The sequence below is a fragment of the Drosophila novamexicana genome, unplaced genomic scaffold (assembly GCF_003285875.2).
Source record: "Drosophila novamexicana strain 15010-1031.04,08,12 unplaced genomic scaffold, DnovRS2.1 tig00000108-arrow-pilon, whole genome shotgun sequence".
Lineage (NCBI taxonomy): Eukaryota > Metazoa > Arthropoda > Insecta > Diptera > Drosophilidae > Drosophila > Drosophila novamexicana.
The window spans coordinates 3,893,750-3,910,190 of NW_020824772.1; the positions used below are offsets into that span (position 1 = coordinate 3,893,750).

At 38.6% G+C, this 16,441-nt stretch overlaps 4 protein-coding genes across 4 annotated transcripts; 2 read left to right on the plus strand and 2 right to left on the minus strand.

Annotated features, from left to right (window-relative positions):
• Positions 1–3,958: 3,958 nt before the first annotated feature.
• LOC115771730 (programmed cell death protein 10) lies at positions 3,959–5,646 on the minus strand. Its single transcript, XM_030717555.1, has 5 exons — positions 5,386–5,646; positions 5,101–5,278; positions 4,848–4,980; positions 4,627–4,791; positions 3,959–4,232 (listed from the first exon to the last, which is right to left on the minus strand). The coding sequence occupies exons 1-5, from the start codon at positions 5,455–5,457 to the stop codon at positions 4,148–4,150; spliced, it is 633 nt and encodes a 210-aa protein (XP_030573415.1). The 5' UTR covers positions 5,458–5,646; the 3' UTR covers positions 3,959–4,147.
• A 77-nt stretch (positions 5,647–5,723) lies between these two features.
• On the plus strand, positions 5,724–10,370 carry LOC115771729 (transcription elongation factor B polypeptide 3). Its single transcript, XM_030717554.1, has 8 exons — positions 5,724–6,172; positions 7,237–7,896; positions 7,954–8,355; positions 8,424–8,644; positions 8,709–8,803; positions 8,871–9,070; positions 9,131–9,422; positions 9,489–10,370. The coding sequence occupies exons 1-8, from the start codon at positions 6,092–6,094 to the stop codon at positions 9,566–9,568; spliced, it is 2,031 nt and encodes a 676-aa protein (XP_030573414.1). The 5' UTR covers positions 5,724–6,091; the 3' UTR covers positions 9,569–10,370.
• Positions 10,366–12,966, minus strand: LOC115771728 (transcription initiation factor TFIID subunit 5). Its single transcript, XM_030717552.1, has 5 exons — positions 12,775–12,966; positions 11,394–12,706; positions 11,033–11,333; positions 10,614–10,960; positions 10,366–10,555 (listed from the first exon to the last, which is right to left on the minus strand). Exons 1-5 carry the CDS (start codon positions 12,907–12,909, stop codon positions 10,396–10,398), a joined length of 2,256 nt encoding a protein of 751 aa, XP_030573412.1. The 5' UTR covers positions 12,910–12,966; the 3' UTR covers positions 10,366–10,395.
• A 159-nt stretch (positions 12,967–13,125) lies between these two features.
• LOC115771830 (peroxisomal membrane protein 11C) lies at positions 13,126–15,516 on the plus strand. The gene is made up of 4 exons (XM_030717710.1): positions 13,126–13,256; positions 14,120–14,484; positions 14,549–14,608; positions 14,669–15,516. The coding sequence occupies exons 1-4, from the start codon at positions 13,188–13,190 to the stop codon at positions 14,883–14,885; spliced, it is 711 nt and encodes a 236-aa protein (XP_030573570.1). The 5' UTR covers positions 13,126–13,187; the 3' UTR covers positions 14,886–15,516.
• The last annotated feature ends 925 nt before the right edge of the window (positions 15,517–16,441 follow it).

Here is a 16,441-nt window from a genome sequence, read left to right on the forward strand (position 1 = left end):
ATGAGCAACAGACAAAATAAAGACGCAACAGCAAAATCAGCTGCTAGCAACTGCTTAAAATTTTAATGAGTGAGTTCTCCGAGTACGAATTAGCCACACGACCCGCTCGCTATTTCTCGTCTTTGCTGTCTTATTGCTTCTGCCTGGCCCACATCCCAAGCCCAATCCCAATTGAATGTAGGTTGCAGCCTGACGCTGCTTTACAGTCTATTAACCCAATTTTCGGCAATTGCCATTCGAGTAAATTAAATGGAAAATTCACATGGGTTTAATTCCATTTCATGTGTGTCTTATGTGTTGTATGCGAAAATTTGATGGATATCTGCGGCAAGCACTGAAAATAGTCCTAATTAAAACTACAAATGCCAATGGGCAAAGTTGAAGTATCATTAAAATTTAAACTGTTGCCCACTTTCTTGGTTTTTGGCACGTTTACTTTTGATGTACTTCAATTTGAACAAAAAAGAAAAATAGAAACTGAGCGCAAGCAAGTTGCATTGAAATTCGTGTCACCGAAGTTTTCCGAGAAGCCTAATAAATTTGCGTATATTTTATTGCATACTTTGCAGGGCACATGAATACAGGTGTAGATCTGAACCACGTGGGACGTACATATATTTGTCTTGTATTTGGACCAAGTTTATTCTTCAAATTTAAGATATTATTATTTTTAATTTAATTTCGAAAATTATTAGGATAATTATTTTTTTTTTTTTTGTAATGTAATATTCGAAAGATAACTAGAATAAAAGTTTCAACATTTTAGCTCTTAAGGCTTGGGCTACGCGTAAATTATGAAATGAGTAAGTCAATCGGTCAGTTATTAATGCCTTTTTGTCCTTACTGACAAGAACATTCCTTAAAATAAACCATTGACACTTTATATCTAGAAACAGGGGTTACTATATTTAGGCCGTTTAATTATTTAAGAGACGAGCATTGTGGTCCACAATACAATACACTTAATCAACCTTGAGCACCCGCCCCCTTTATAGGAGCTACTTGTGTGTACATAGAAACCTCTTTAAAGTTAACCAATTTAGCTTTTGAAATTTCATAAAGTTCACTATCCTTCTGACAGTTTGACCTCAATAACACAAAAAAAATCTAAAGAGACGTAGAGGAGCCAAACAGCACAAAAACTATCTTGCCTATTTATAACAAGCCACACACACACTATCTCATACTCACATAGCACACGGTGCTGGAAAAAGAACTCATGCGGGTCACAAAAGCACACACACTCACAAAATGTAGCATAGTTTTTTGGGCAAAGCGGGAGAAATGTGTCAAATCAAGCCCCGATTGTGCCACCATCTCTTACTTTTTTTTTCATTTTTTTTTTTTGTGGAAAATATGCCATTGAATGATAGCCACATGTCAAATCGGAACATGCTGCACGATTAATTCTGTCACACACACACACACTGATATTGACTTTCTGTTTTTGGGCAACGCGTGACATTAGATCGTTGTATTTGCCAATAATGAAAACGTTTTATAAATCTACATACTTAAGCGTAAAATAATAAGAACAGCAAAATACAACAATGCTAATAAATGAACGGAAATACAAATTGCGAATAAATCCAAAAATAGTTGTTACAGCGTTTAGGCGCAGTCGACTTGGCTGTTATTTTTGTTGCTGTTACTGTTTACACACACACACACGCACACAAGCACACACACATTGAGTGACACAAGAGAACCGCATGGCAAACACCTGCCCCCAGCCGCCGCTGCTCTTGGTGCCTCACTCTTTCACGGCTTCTATGTGCATATGTATGTGTGTATATATTTGTACATAACTGATTGTGCTTTCTGTTACGCACGCAGAGCAGCAAACAACTTTTACGCCACCCACGCGGCCTAACTGTTGTTGTTGTTGTTGTTGCTGCTGCTGCTGCGCGCCAAGTGTCAAAACCGCCCCCAAAAGCAAAATGTGGCACTTTTCATTTATCTTGTGCCGCTGCTGCCGCCGCTGCTGCTGCTGCTATCATGGCTACTGCGACTGCGGCTGTTACTGCGACTATGAATATGAAACTCACACACATGCACACACATACGCCCAGTCCTATGAACCGCAAACTGCTGCCGTGCTCCACTTCCACTGCGTTTCTTTTTGCACATATACAGTTTGACAATTTGAGCGACTTTTTATGCATTTTAGCATAACATTAACACACACACATGCATGCCCACAAGTTCTTGTACATGTTTATTTAGTTTTCATTCAATATTCCGCTTGCATTGGCACAAGTATTCGCAATTGTATTGGGATTCGTGTTGCCTTTGCATGCGCGCGTTTTGCATGTGTGTGCGTGCGTGTGTGTGTGGGTGTAAGTTTTACGTTAGCTTGCTAGCATTTTTTTATCGTTTCATCGATATGCCACAGCCGAAGTCTCAGTGGCAATCGCTAACACTTTTACTTTTCACATCACCCGTTTTGTCTTTTATCATTTTGTAAAATGCAATTTGTAACACTGGAGTTTAAATGTTAGAAAACGTTCAAATTGCAATTGTTTGTTTCACACACGCGTATAAATTATTGCGTTCTTCTTTTTAAAAAATCCTCTTCTTTTTATTAAAGCAATGCAAACATTTCACGTTACACATGCCCCAAGCAGCAGTGGGGCGAGTTCATCGGCTGCTGAGAAAACATTTTCCCCATTTGGTGTACAGCGAAATTTTTCGTATGCCCGTTCGCTCGCCAGGCCACTGCCACTGGCAGCCATCGTTTTTCAGTGCTCGTCCTGAATTTCGGGACTGGTTTGACCAACTTTTTGCTTTCAATTGATAAAATTTTGCAAGATTGTCACACCCGTTAAAGCTTTACTAGATAGTTCAAAAACGAATACTCGAACATTTGGCAAACCTTTTTGCTGCTGCTTTTTGATTGCTGTGGGAACTGCTGATTTTTCAGGTCGCCTATTTCCACATCCACATCCACATTAGCCGTCGAGAATTTACATAAATGCATAGAGTTTACACTAGTTAACGGATTTAAGTTTTACATGATATACAACGCGTTTTTACTAAATGCTAGTTTAGAAAAAAATTGCAACTTTATTTGGTATAGCAGTTAGTTTTGAATGCGAAAACCGAAAAGTGGGTCATCTCGGTCGCGCTGCTCGGCTGGTTTGTACTCTGATTTCTATCCAACTGCCTGACCAGAATGGCCCAGTGTGAAAACGAATCGATTTTTCTGTCAAATGACACTGAAAAATGGGAAATTTTCTCTATGTTTTTGCATTGGCGCGTCTTTGACTCTCTTTCGGGGTTGCAAATGTTAATACGCTGTTACTGTTAACTTAACAGTCCCAAGCAAATGTTAGGTGTAAGGAAATGCAATTTTTGAATATAAATACATTTATTTGTCGTTTGTTTACCTATTTCTACAATATGAGTTTTACGTCTCCTTTTTTTTTTTTTAATTTTTTCATATAACATTTATTAAAAATAAAATAATTTTTCTTCTTGTTTGCTAGCGATCTCAGCTAATGCCTTTAGCGTTTTCAAATTGAACATATCATTAAATAAGTTTATTGTTTATATGTAAAGTTTTGAATTTCAAATCTAACAATTAAAAACAGTTAAAAATTCAATTGTTTTTTTGTTTAGTGTTTATATCTTCTTTTTCATAGAACATTCCTGTGTCTCGTATTTGTTTTCTTTTTGCTAACATTAAATTTATGTTTATTTTTATTTATGTTCGCGTTTCCCTAATACAAGCAAATATATATGATCATATTAACAGAAAACGAATGAATTATTTACAATAAATTGTAAACCAAACACAAAAAAGACACGCGCGCACAATTGACTAAATACAAAGAAAGAAAATCAAGTTCAAATTCGAATTGCTAACATTTTAGGTTTTCATTTTGTTTTTGCTTTTGTGTTGGAATTTAGTAGTGATTACAATTATTTAAATACATTAGGCCTATTTATCATTTTGTTTTTAATTACAACAAGAAGCTCTCGCTGCTATCGGCTCTCTAGTATGCGACTATGGATTCCTATTGCAGATTGTGTTCCTTGCTTTGTTTTTGTTTTTTTTTTATTAGTTTGTTGTGTTGTTTAATAGTTAGTTGAACATAAAATTAAAATGCCACTAAGTTTTGCATTAATTAAAACATTTAATTTTCTACTCGCATTTACTCTTAACTGTCAGCATTATTTGATTCGTTTGCCTTATTAAAAAAAGTGCACTTATGAATACTGCATTCGGTCTGAAAATAGAAATGAAAACAGAGGTTAAACATGCAATCAGCGAGAACAAATCACAAATAGACTTAATTATGAAACTATATTCAATCCATTTGCCATAACAAATATATATCACGGCAACGCCTCGAAGACCTTTATAGTGATTAATGAGATTTTTGTACGACTATAACTGCAATATGCGAACATAGTCGAAGAACTTCTACTATTAAACTGATAGATAAACAAGCTTGGAACGCGAATGGGATGACATCATGTGTACGGAGTACGGTCAGCACAAGCCAAGATAAGAAACCAGATATCAGACGATTAAAGAAACCAGCTGATAGTGAGTCGAATTCCGTTTTGCCATTTACAGACGGCGCCAATATAATTAACGATAACAATGAGCCAACTTACTGTCCTTCTTTGAAGTATTCCTTCAGCGTTGTGCTGAACTTCTTTGAATATTTGACGAACTCCTTCTTACGCTGCTCGACAGCCTGCTTGCCAGTGACGCCCGGTATAAACGAACCAATTTCGTTGACCACATCGAGCAGTTTTTTTATGGCGCTGGCGATTTCCCTGGAACACAAAATGTTTAATATACACATGGATTTCAACGTGGAATCTAAACTTACTTGATGGTCTCAAGGAAGGTCTTGCGATCGTTGATCTCGTCTGGTATGCGACTGAGTATCACTTTTAGTGCAACTGATTTGCGATTCAGCTCCTGGAACGGCTCCTCTGTGCGTGTCAAACGATATTCATTAACTGCGCCACATATTGGGACAAAGAAAAAACAACAAAATGCATGAACACAAATGGAAACAATCGCATTTGCACACACACACACACACCATCGCAGTCGTGTGTGCAGGTGTGTGTACTTACGATCTGCCTCCGTGATGTTGCCCTGCAAACGCAAGACGGCCTCATTTAAGTTGACATTTAGATCGGCCCGTCGCACGATCGACGCAACGAGGTCATAACAGAAGCCCGGATTGTTCTGCTCCGATTTTAGTATGGCTGAGCGCAGTGACTGCGCCGCGCCAACGTCGCGTCGCTCGAGCTGTAAACAATTAACGTTTACGCAACATTACATTTAAACTGGGACAGGCAACGCCAACGCCCCCCACGTCGCTCTTATGGAGTCTCGGGCTATGTGAACCAACTTACCTGTGTGAAAATTGGCCTCAGTATAACGGGCAGAACGAGAGACGAAGTTGGCTCACGCTCGCCCATGGTCATTTTTTAACACGTTTCGATTGGGCGCGCTCGTTTTTTCTATTGGTTTTTAGCAGTTTATAGAAACTGGCACATTCTGGACTCAAGTCGCAAGTGTTTTGCTGACTTTGCACGCGTATGCACAATTTGTACAAATTAAATTAAAAAATTAACAATAATTCACAACAAAATGGGCACAGTGTTGCCAACACTGCAAGGCATGTAGTGTTGTTGATGCAATATCGATTGACTAATGTATCGATATCAAACCGTAAACTGCCCGAAACAGCTGAGTCCGCAGCCAACATAACGCAACTCTAATGTGCGCTTGGAACAGAGCTACCTTAACAGATGCTGTCAGCTGTTTACTAGTGTTGACTAACGTCGAATTTAAAGTGAAAAGTCACACAGTTTAGTGAAATAATTATTAAACATAATTATTAAAGTTCACGCAGCTATGTCCTTTAGATAATTCATCAAATACGAGTGCTCCTACACAGGAGATTTGTGTGTGTGTGTTCGTATTGTGCCCCGCATTGTCGTAATTTTTATACAACTCAGTTGAAAAGTCGAAGTGTGAGGCTGCCTGCGTGCCATTTTTACAGTCCAAGCCCCCAATACTTACAACCAAGCGAGATTAGTGCATTTTCCTAACGTGATGACGTCCACTAGCAATCTGGCAGATGTTGTTCGCCACTATCAACGCAGCATTGAACGCCATGGCGAAGATGAGACACGAGTAAGTTTTCCCCAGCCTATCCTATCAGCATTAGGGGAGTTTTTCATGGGGACTCCATGAAAACGATATTTCAAGAATTTGTGAAAAACCTTCACTTCCAATTGCAAATTAGTTGTAATTTGCATACTTTGGTAAAAAAAAAACAAAGCAATTGGTAAATGCCAGATCACAAGTGTGCATGTATACATATTTTTATGCACATGTTTGAACTATTTGTATACATTATAAATATATATATGTACATGCTAATCTCGTCCCTACTCTATGTAATTATACGTTTTAATAGAAAGTATAAAGAAGAATTTCTCACGTAGATCTTATTTTTCCACCTATAATAAAAACGGATCATTTTCTATTAGAGGTGGAGCATGCATCATGCAAGACAACATTTTTTAATTTACATATGTATATGAGTTGTGTATAAATCTAATTTTATTATAAGCTGTACTTTTGAGGGCTAATATACTGATGCTCTCTATCTCTTAGTCTGATCAGTGCCTCTCTCCCATTTCCTCTCTTATTCCCTTCCCTCATTTTATGTTATTTTCACTCCATTTCTGTCTATCCCTCATACTGTTATATCCTGCCTCTTTATTTGTCTTACTTTTACTCTCTCACTTCTACCCCTCTTTCTATTTTTTATTGACAACATCTCTCACATATCGCCCTTCTATGTGATTGTCATAAAGTTAATAAGGGACTACCCATCTTAAAATTGGAACGTTTTTCATGATTACCAATTGAGAAATATTTTACGTTTGTAAAGTTGGAGTGCCTTCGTTCTGTGTGTGTGTGTGTGTGTTTCCTCATATGTGTATAGTTACTAACAATAGAACATATGTTCTTAGTGTTGTAGGTAAAAACGATTATTTGTTAGGAGCTCTGGGTATAGGGGATGTTGAGTATAATGCAAGGAAAACAAGCATATGTATATAAATATACAGATGTAAATATATCCTTGCTCCTAAGACTTACAATATATGTATTGTTGTTAATCACCCCTTAAAATAAGTTCCTATCTAATCCATATGTGTTGCTTTTTCGGCTACTACCTGTCCACGCAGCTGTTGCACTGCATCACAAAGCTGTTTAACCTGCCCATCACATTCGAGCATCTTCAGGAAACAGGCATTGGTAAAACGGTCAATGCACTGCGAAAGATTAACGGAGAGGTCGGCGTTGCAGCCAAAACTCTAGTCACAAAATGGAAGGCTATGGTTGCTGCTGAGGAGGAACCCGCTCCACAGATTAACAAAAATGAAGAGGATTCAAACAGATCGAATGGTCGGCGATCGAGTGAAGAGGATCAGGATCAAGAGAACAAAGGCAGCAATTCCTCCGGCGGTGAAGACTCCCGTCACAGGCACAAATCAAAGCATGAAGAACGTTCCAAGAACAGCGATCATAAGAGCAAATCGAGCAGCAGCAGCAGTAAGAGTCACTCAAAAAGCCGATCGGAGAGCGACAAGAAACATAAAAGCAGTAGCCACGACAAGTCAAAACCGAAGGACAGCGACAGCGATAGGCACCGCAAAGACCAAAAAACCAGCAGCAGCAATGAACACCGCAAATCGAAGGAGTCCGTAACGAAGCCCAGCAGCAACCACCATAAAAGTAGCAGCGAGGGTAACCATCACAGCAGCAGCAACAGCAGCAGCAAGCAACGGCATCACAGCAGCCACAAAAGCGAGCACAGCAAATCGAGACATGAAAAAAGCAAAGAAGTGAGTGTATTTAATAATTAATTTAAATATTACATACTCATCTTTATTATTGAGCAGGACAAATCGCAGCACAGCGAACAAAAGGTGGCCAAAGAAAAGTCGGATAAACAAAAATCTTCCTCAACGTCAACCAAGTCATCCAAGCGATCACGAAGTCCGCAGCGTACACAAGATGATGAATCGCCAAAGGCCAAAATAGCAAAAGTAAAACCCAAAGCGGATCCAGTCGAGCACAAGGAGACCGCTGATGAGTTTGACTCCAGCATGGGCGCTAATTTTGACGATGTGCTTGGTATGCTCAACATGCCAATGAGTAGCAAAAAGATTACTAACAAGCTCAAGTCGCCCCACAAGCCAACAACAATAACTACAACAACAATTGGATCTTCCTCTAGTTCAACCAAACGAACAACATCAACAACATCAACTTCCAGTAGCAGCAAACTCTTAAGCACAAAGGTAAAACAACTCAGTTAGAAAAGGCTCTTTTTAGCCATGAATAAATATGTTTGCTTGATTTATTTTAGAAACCGGAGCTGCTGGCACCCACAGCTAAGCTAGAGCCTCTGGATCCCAGCATAGCATTAGAACTGCCTACTATATCGAACAATTATAAGCCCATGCCGCTGAATCAAACAGTCATGGATGTTGTCTTCAATCATGGTCTCGGCAACAATGCGCCCAAGACGCATCGCAATTTTAATGAGTCTGAAGCGCTGGCAGCTGGCATATCATCCAAGACAATGCGGTTAGTTGTTTGCCCAGCCGTACCTTGTGTACAACTTTACTTATTTCTCCCTTTTGTTTTGCAGCACCAAAATCTACTCAGGCGTCAGAACTGGACAAATACTGCAGGTGCCGTCGCTCTTTGATCTTTGCACGCGCGTGCTGCAAAAGAATATTGATGGTAGTGAAAAATTGTTAAAATTTAGCTCCAATTTATTATTTATTTACCTTGTATTTGAACCACACAGCCCTGGAATATACGGGGGGTGTGCCCTTTGATGTGCTGCGTCCAGTGTTGGAGCGCGCTACACCACATCAGTTATTGAACTTCGAAGAGTACAATCCTTATCTAATGGAGGACAGCGATGTGCTGTGGCAGCAACATGTACAGCGGCATTGTCGTAGTCAACGCAGGGAAGAAATGGAAACGTGGCGTGAAATGTTTTTGGTAACGTATAACTTAGCAGTAAATTATAATAATATGGATATGATTGTTGCACATTTATAGCGATGCGAGGAAGAAAAGGAACGCAAGCTTAGCACAATAGCCGAGAGTATAAAAGCATCACAGAAAATAAGCGAAGCTCCCGTGCGCAAAACCCAATTGGCATTTGTTGATTCAATGGTGAAGCCACCGCGCAATGTACAGCGCAAGCAGGAGCAATATGGCACCAAGGGCAAGCTAATTGCCACGCCTGCGGCACGTGTGGCCGCCTTATCTAGTGTTACGCCCAATGCGGCCAAGGTAGGCGACGCTAGACTTCGTGTGCTCAGCACGGCGCGCGACTCGGCACAAGTTGGTAAGTTAAATATCACTGATCTGGCCAAAACATATATTAATATTTATAATGTTGATCGATCCGCAGCTGCGGCTCCAATGCGTAACAAGAAGGCACCGTTAATGGCAAAGGCTTTGCAGTTGATACGTGGACGTCACAAGCGTTAGAGCAAGTCGATTACCAACTAATGCAAACTATACTCATTTGTCATGAATTACACCCAACATTTATTAAAACACAGTCAGGACTATCAAACACATTATGTTCCACTATTAACATATAACAATGGATAAGATATTAGTGTGTCAATAGATTGGACTTTGGCAAAAACTGTGTGTACTACATACAAATTTATTTATTCATGCTCTGCGCCCATATTTATATAAATAGAGCTTAAGTTTAAAGTCGAATAGTTTATCGTTTGGATAAAGCATATTTCATCCCAACTACTGCTCATTAAAATATATTTCTTCTATCATAAAGTCAGCGCAGATTGTGCATACAAATTGTAAAATAATTGATTGTACGACCACAAATCGATATCATTTAAGTTAGCTATGTTTTGTTCCAATATGGGCTGTGCGAGTGTCCAAAATCATTGTGAGTACGTAATTGTACATATGCTTATATATATATATACATACACGCATATAATATTTTTTAGCATGTGCAGCTGTAATAACAGCTTATAATTATTAAAATGTTTCAAACACACAATTTTGTTAGATTTATTAAATGAAATTCATTAGAAAGCTCCAAATATTGTTGCTCTGTACAATACATAAAGCCCAACTAAATAATGATTATGTATGTATACTTTGTAATATACGAGTATATACAGTTTTCTGGCATTCAGAAGCATCACGAATTATTAAAAAAGGCAAGAAAAAAACACATTGTTCCATTTGATAGCAACAGTAATACTTATTATACAGACTTATTACAAATAAATTATTTTAAAAACAAAAACTATCCTCAATTACGGCGACATTTTTTAAGTGCCTATGCAATAGAGCGTTTTACTGCGTCCATAAAATACATCGACCAGACGCTGGCAGGAACTATTTAGAGTCAAGAGACGATTCGTTGTAGCTGATGACGACGATGATGATGATGATGATGAGTAGGTGCTGCTCCCACCGGTGCTGCTCTCGCTGTGGAATTATAATGGTTGATTAAAAACATGTAAATTACAAGTTATTTTCAACTCACCTCATAGGCGTTAGCTTTTTAATGTCCCACAATCTTAGGCTGCCATCGATGCAGGCAGTGACCAGTTGCTGATTGTGTGCACCCCAAGCCAAGGAGCTAACGCTGGTCGGATGATCCTTAAGCTCGCTCAGCTGTGCGCCTGCAGCCAAGTCAAATATGCGCACCTTAGACTCATCCCCGGCAACGGCCAGCATTTTACCATCAGAACTAAAGGCTAGACTAGTGACCGCCTGTCGGCAATCGGCAAAGACGCGCATTAGTTTACCGCTGGTGGCGCACCATAAACGCACCGAATGATCAGCCGAGCCGGTGGCTAGGTAATTGCCATTCGGATGAAAAGCAATGCACTGTGAAAATGTGAAAAGAATTATTAGTTTATCACTATATATATATATATATATAAATTGTATCTCGTTAACCTCAACGTCTTGTGTATGACCAGCATATATAATAAGCGCATGCTCCCGTTCCAGGGACCACAAACGTGCGCTCAAATCCTTGGAGCCGGTGCATACATACTGTCCTACGGGACTTTCATCTACGCACCAAATGGGATAGTTGTGACTGCGATAAATGGCTGCACATTGCAAATTATGCGCCCGCCAGCAACGCAATGTGCAGTCCTTGGAAACACTATAGAAGAGCGGATAATGAGCCGAGAAACGCACATTGGTAACACCTTTGGTGTGGCCACGCATCTGCAAGCCGCCATACTCGTTGCTGCAGTAAAGAAATCATTTCATTAACAACTGGATAAGGGGCTAGCTGCTGTGTACCTACAAGGAGTTATCCGGATATTTGTTGCGTAATGCTTTGATGCGTTCGCGTCGCTCCTCGGCGCTACATTTTAATGTTTCCTCGTCGCTATCAAGTTCCTCTTGCTCGTTGTCTGCACAATTGTTTAGCTCCCAGGCGCATTGTGAGTATGGAGCACGTCTGTAAAAACTCTTACCCTTACAGCTATGTTGGTTCAGCTGCCACAGCTGAACGGCAGAGTTATCAAAGCCCGCAAGCATGTGGCATTCGTTGTTATCCAAATGGGCAGAGGTGAGACCACGCGTCCGCTCGCAGACCCTATAGAAACATGGCAAATCCGCTTGAGCTTTAAGTATTTGATCTGTGGAGGATTTGAGTGTATCAAGGCAGGCGTCAATGTTGAATTTGTTCTTCTCAGCCACTGGCACATCCGCTTCCATAAAGAGTCTTTCTGCTTTCACTTCAGACTCCAATTTGATCGTTGTCTCCTCAGCAGGACGTTTCTTGGTGCTCTTTTCGCCAAACTTGCTGGGCTTGTGATCGCTGCGAATGTTGCATGTTGTACTATATGTGGTTACCTCATCAGCCTCAAAACCGTCTATCACATCAAGTTCTTCGGTAATTCCCAGCAGATGATCCTCTGTAAAAAGACGCTGATCATTGTCCACAGTGTGGATATGCAGCCAGGTGTAGATCAGATTCATGATCAGCACATGGCCGCGTCGCTGCAAATAAGCGCCAATTTTATCCACCACCTGGGCCGTTGTATGTATCTCGTATTTGGATCCGCGAAAATGCGCTACAGTTGGGTCGGACTCAGCGGTTTCCAGCTTTGTGCACCCCGATAGAATTTGTACTAATTTCATAAAGTAATCCAGTTCTGTATCGCCCGTATTCTGAGCCTCACTAGCAAAACGTATATGACAGTCGGAGGCTCCCGATAGCTGAGCCTCATTCGTCACCGAGCAGCCATTGATTTTTGTGGGCAGTGGTGCATCGTACAGGTCGACCGGTGCCACCAGATGCGCATACTTCTTGAGAAACTCGACGGCGCCCTTTGACTCACGCGCCTTCAACAGCTCCAGGTACAAATGGCACAGCATCGGCGCATAGAAGCGTTTCATTTCGATGCGCAATGACTCCGGTTGCAATTCCACAAACTGCGAAAAGCGTCCAAACTGCTGATCAACCATATGTTGATTGTTTGTTATAACTTGGACGTTTGAATACGTGAAGCTATTGCCTCCATGGAGATCAGTGTCCAGCATTTTGTTGACCGCAAATTGACTCTTGTTTTGCATTAATAGGAAATCTGATCTGCGAAACTTCTCGTTGCCCTATAATGTGTTTGAAATATATCAAGTTAATATTGAATTAATATTGAATTTTTTGCGCGTTTACATACAACATAATTCTTTTGCTTCAGCAGCAAACCGACTGCGGCACGCATTAAATCGCTTTTTGAACTTTTCTTTATGACTGACTTATTGCTGAATATGGGTGATGATGCATGATTATTAGTAGCACTCGGCAAACTCATATTTCCGCTCGTGGTCCTTAAACGAATCCTAATCCCGTCCTGCAACTCACTAAAGCATCCGTGCTGTGTATATGCGCAGTGCTGTGCAGCGCCAAATTATTTGCTAGTGTTGCAAACGATAGCCGCTAAAATAATCGATACCTGGGCATTGCATCGAAACCAATATAACAGCTGTTCGAAAAGTGATAGTAATTTTTTTTGTATTGTCGTGCAGTTGTTTGCGCGGCAGGTTTCTACTCTATTTTATTATAAGGACACAAACCTTTACAGAAACAAATATGAGCAGTACAACAAAGTTTGTAAACGAATTCTGTGATATTATAGATTCCTATGGCGGCCGGGATAAGGTAAGCATATTTTAGCCAATGTAATTAAGGTATATGAACACCTTTTGAACATTTCATTTCTGTTGTTATTTTAAAAATGCAGCGTGGCAGCTTAGGTGTGAGGCTTACTAATGGGCCCGATCTACCGCACTAACAGGTTTTTGGTTTTTTGTTGTTGCTTGTCACCTTGAGCATAGTCGGAAGCGGCATTATTGAACCTTGCCTTACTTCTTGTTGCGCTTTCATATGTATTCTGCCATAGCTTCGGTTTTATCAGTTTGATAGACTTCAGTCTACGTTTAAGTCAAGATAATGCTGCAGATTACGGCGTATAGAACGTTAACCCGGCAAGAAATCAAAAAGATTATAAGCTATGAGAGAAAGGTTAGTAAGTTTTTAGGCAAAATATTGCAAATATTGGATTAATTGGAATATATTGCACGTCGAAATTTGATATTTGATATACCCTACATAATATTGATTGGTATTTGCTTTAATTACCACATTTAACTATGTTTTATTGACGCGACGTAAACAAGCAAACGCAAATACCATTTGATATAAATAAACCATAAAATAAACATAAAGCGTAACCCAGTTAAGCGCCCACATAAACGTATTCCCCAAGCGACACCAAACCACTTTGGTGGAGCACGGCTGTTAAGATGTTTGTGGCATTCGTTGTATTCTTTTTATCGCTGATATTTTTTTATCTCTTCATTACTGCAAAGCAATTTAACAAATTGCAGTAAAGGGCAACGCGAAAAAGGAAACAATAAATAAATAGTAAGGCCAAGTAAATAAGCACAAATGCAGCTTTACACAAGATATATCTTTATACATGTTTGCATAAGATATATATAACTATATATTTATATTTTCAGGTAATGAAAGCGCTTTGCTATAGCGCCAAGCTTGTGGCTGGTTACCATCTCAAGCGAAATCCGGACTTGGCCAAGCGTTATGCGATTGCCAGCTCTAAGATATCGGGAGCTAGAGCTACGCTACGTCTGATTGATGATATACCCATGATACAGTATGCACTGCAGTACGGGCTGGGAGAGAATGAGCCGGATCGGGTTATGGCAATGCTGGGCGTGACTGCCAATATAGTGGATTTGCTGTATTATCCAATCGAGAAGATATGTTGGCTGTCCGAGCACAAAATTGTGAACATAAAGCATGCAGACAATTGGGATAATGCAAATTCAATATTCTGGGTGCTTTCGGTATATTTGAATTTAATGCGGTCAGTGTGATATATGCAACAGTTCCTCTAAGTAAAAGCTAAACTATTTATGATTCTATTGTAGCACACTTCGCAACTTCTGGCTAAACCAGGAGAAACTTAGTCGCAATCATCAGCTTTGCAAGTAAGTTAAAATAAATCTTTAACCTTGACGGAGTCACATCTAACGCGAATCCTTTTATAGTCCTACTAATATTGATAAAAAGTCGCTTGCCAAACATCGACTGGAATTGATGTCTATAATCCGCATATCTATGGATTTTGTGCATGCCGTTAGCACTTTGCCTAAGGGATATCTATGGGGTGGCAAGTTGTCCACCTTTCAGGTGGGCACCATTGGCACACTGTCCGCTTGCTTGGGAATTTATCAAATCTTTGCCAAGAGAAGACTGAACAAATAGAACTTGGCATCTCGGATTTAATTGTTGGTCAGCATTTTTAGCCAGGCCGAAAGTGTATGGTTATATGTAGGAAAACAGGAAACTTGTGTACAATTTTTGTCAAACAGATGTATAGTTATTAAATATTTAAGCACAACAAAATATAAATTATAAACTTAAGAATTGAGTTGTTGTTCAACAGGGAGTGTAATTTGAAATGCTGAACTGTTTGTTTATTGCAATAAATACGCAGTTGTGTTTTGGTCTGTGTGTCCTTTATTATCCATTCCTTCTATTTATCCATGTTCATGATATAAACAATACATGTTCAGTTTGCATACTCAGCGTTATGTTTGCCTTTCTTACAGGCTTATATATTGTCGACTCTGAGGGTATATAATGTTTAATCATGCTTTTGCGTTATGCACTATTTTTGTCAGTTTAGTTAGCAGTCATGATTATTGTTTTACATTAAGTATGCTTTTGATTTGCAGTTTGTATATAGTTGTATAATGCATTCCCGTTGCACAGTATTTGTTCAGTAATAAATAATAATATGGAATGAAGGAGTTGAGTAAATACTGACACTTCTATGAGTTAAATAGTTGTAGAGATATTTTCACAGCTGATTGTGTGCTTTTATCCGATTATTTGGGCTTTTTCAATGTCATTTCATACATTATATAATATTGTATAATGCTTCTATTATACACAAGTAAATTGGTTGCTATTTAAGCCTGTTAATATATATTAACAATTATTTAAATAATTGGGGTTTTTCGTTTTACTTTGCTGCCTCCTTTAAGCTCTTTAATAAGTATTTATGAATTTGCATATATATATGCAATTAGTTAAAATTAATTTCATTTTTAGTGTGTAGTTTAGCATAAATACATTAATTTAATTTTACTTAATTAAGCGCATATATGTGGTTTATCGTGTAGGTTTATTTATTAAAAATCTTTTTAGTTGATATTTATAGATATTGGGTTCGTTAATTCGTTAATATACCTAACTATTCTTTATTTATTTATTCATTTATTTACCACTTTTGATTACAGGATCTACATACATACATACATATGTATGTACGCATATGACATAATAATGGGGTACATACATACATACATATATACATATATATTAATGTTCTGTAGTCGATCTTTATGCATTTTGAAAATGCTATACAAAAAAAGCATCAAAAAGTTCAAAAATGTCTGCACTCAAAATATGTTCAACTTTGTTCCATTTGCTTTATTTGTTTACATAATAACGGTAATGCAATTTGAACTTTAGCTCATAACAATATATTAAATATATAATTAGGTATGTATGTATGCATATACTAGGTATGTACGTATTTAATATATTGGTTGCATGTATATATATCTATATTATTTTTTAATATGTATATATATATATATTTATATATATATATATATATTTTATATATGTATGTATATTAATATTTTACTTATCGGAAGCTATTTAAAATGGCACTGCAGTAATTTTCTTTATATTCCTATATAAGGTGGGAAAATCAATTAGAATTAGGGTGAGAAGGCTTCCCTTGACAT

Excerpts from the sequence above, each read along its gene's own strand:
- LOC115771730 (XM_030717555.1), bottom strand. The coding sequence starts at position 5,457 with ATGACCATGGGCGAGCGTGAGCCAACTTCGTCTCTCGTTCTGCCCGTT. Across the intron at positions 4,981-5,100 it reads CAACATCACGGAGGCAGATC|TTAATGAATATCGTTTGACA; the intron begins GTAAGTACACAC and ends TATGTGGCGCAG. Across the intron at positions 4,233-4,626 it reads GAATACTTCAAAGAAGGACA|ACCGAATGCAGTATTCATAA; the intron begins GTAAGTTGGCTC and ends TTCTATTTTCAG.
- LOC115771729 (XM_030717554.1), top strand. The coding sequence starts at position 6,092 with ATGACGTCCACTAGCAATCTGGCAGATGTTGTTCGCCACTATCAACGC. Across the intron at positions 8,356-8,423 it reads GCAAACTCTTAAGCACAAAG|AAACCGGAGCTGCTGGCACC; the intron begins GTAAAACAACTC and ends GATTTATTTTAG. Across the intron at positions 9,071-9,130 it reads CGTGGCGTGAAATGTTTTTG|CGATGCGAGGAAGAAAAGGA; the intron begins GTAACGTATAAC and ends GCACATTTATAG.
- LOC115771728 (XM_030717552.1), bottom strand. The coding sequence starts at position 12,909 with ATGAGTTTGCCGAGTGCTACTAATAATCATGCATCATCACCCATATTC. Across the intron at positions 12,707-12,774 it reads TGAAGCAAAAGAATTATGTT|GGCAACGAGAAGTTTCGCAG; the intron begins GTATGTAAACGC and ends AACACATTATAG. Across the intron at positions 11,334-11,393 it reads AAATATCCGGATAACTCCTT|CAACGAGTATGGCGGCTTGC; the intron begins GTAGGTACACAG and ends TCTTTACTGCAG.
- LOC115771830 (XM_030717710.1), top strand. The coding sequence starts at position 13,188 with ATGAGCAGTACAACAAAGTTTGTAAACGAATTCTGTGATATTATAGAT. Across the intron at positions 13,257-14,119 it reads CCTATGGCGGCCGGGATAAG|GTAATGAAAGCGCTTTGCTA; the intron begins GTAAGCATATTT and ends TTATATTTTCAG. Across the intron at positions 14,609-14,668 it reads CGCAATCATCAGCTTTGCAA|TCCTACTAATATTGATAAAA; the intron begins GTAAGTTAAAAT and ends ATCCTTTTATAG.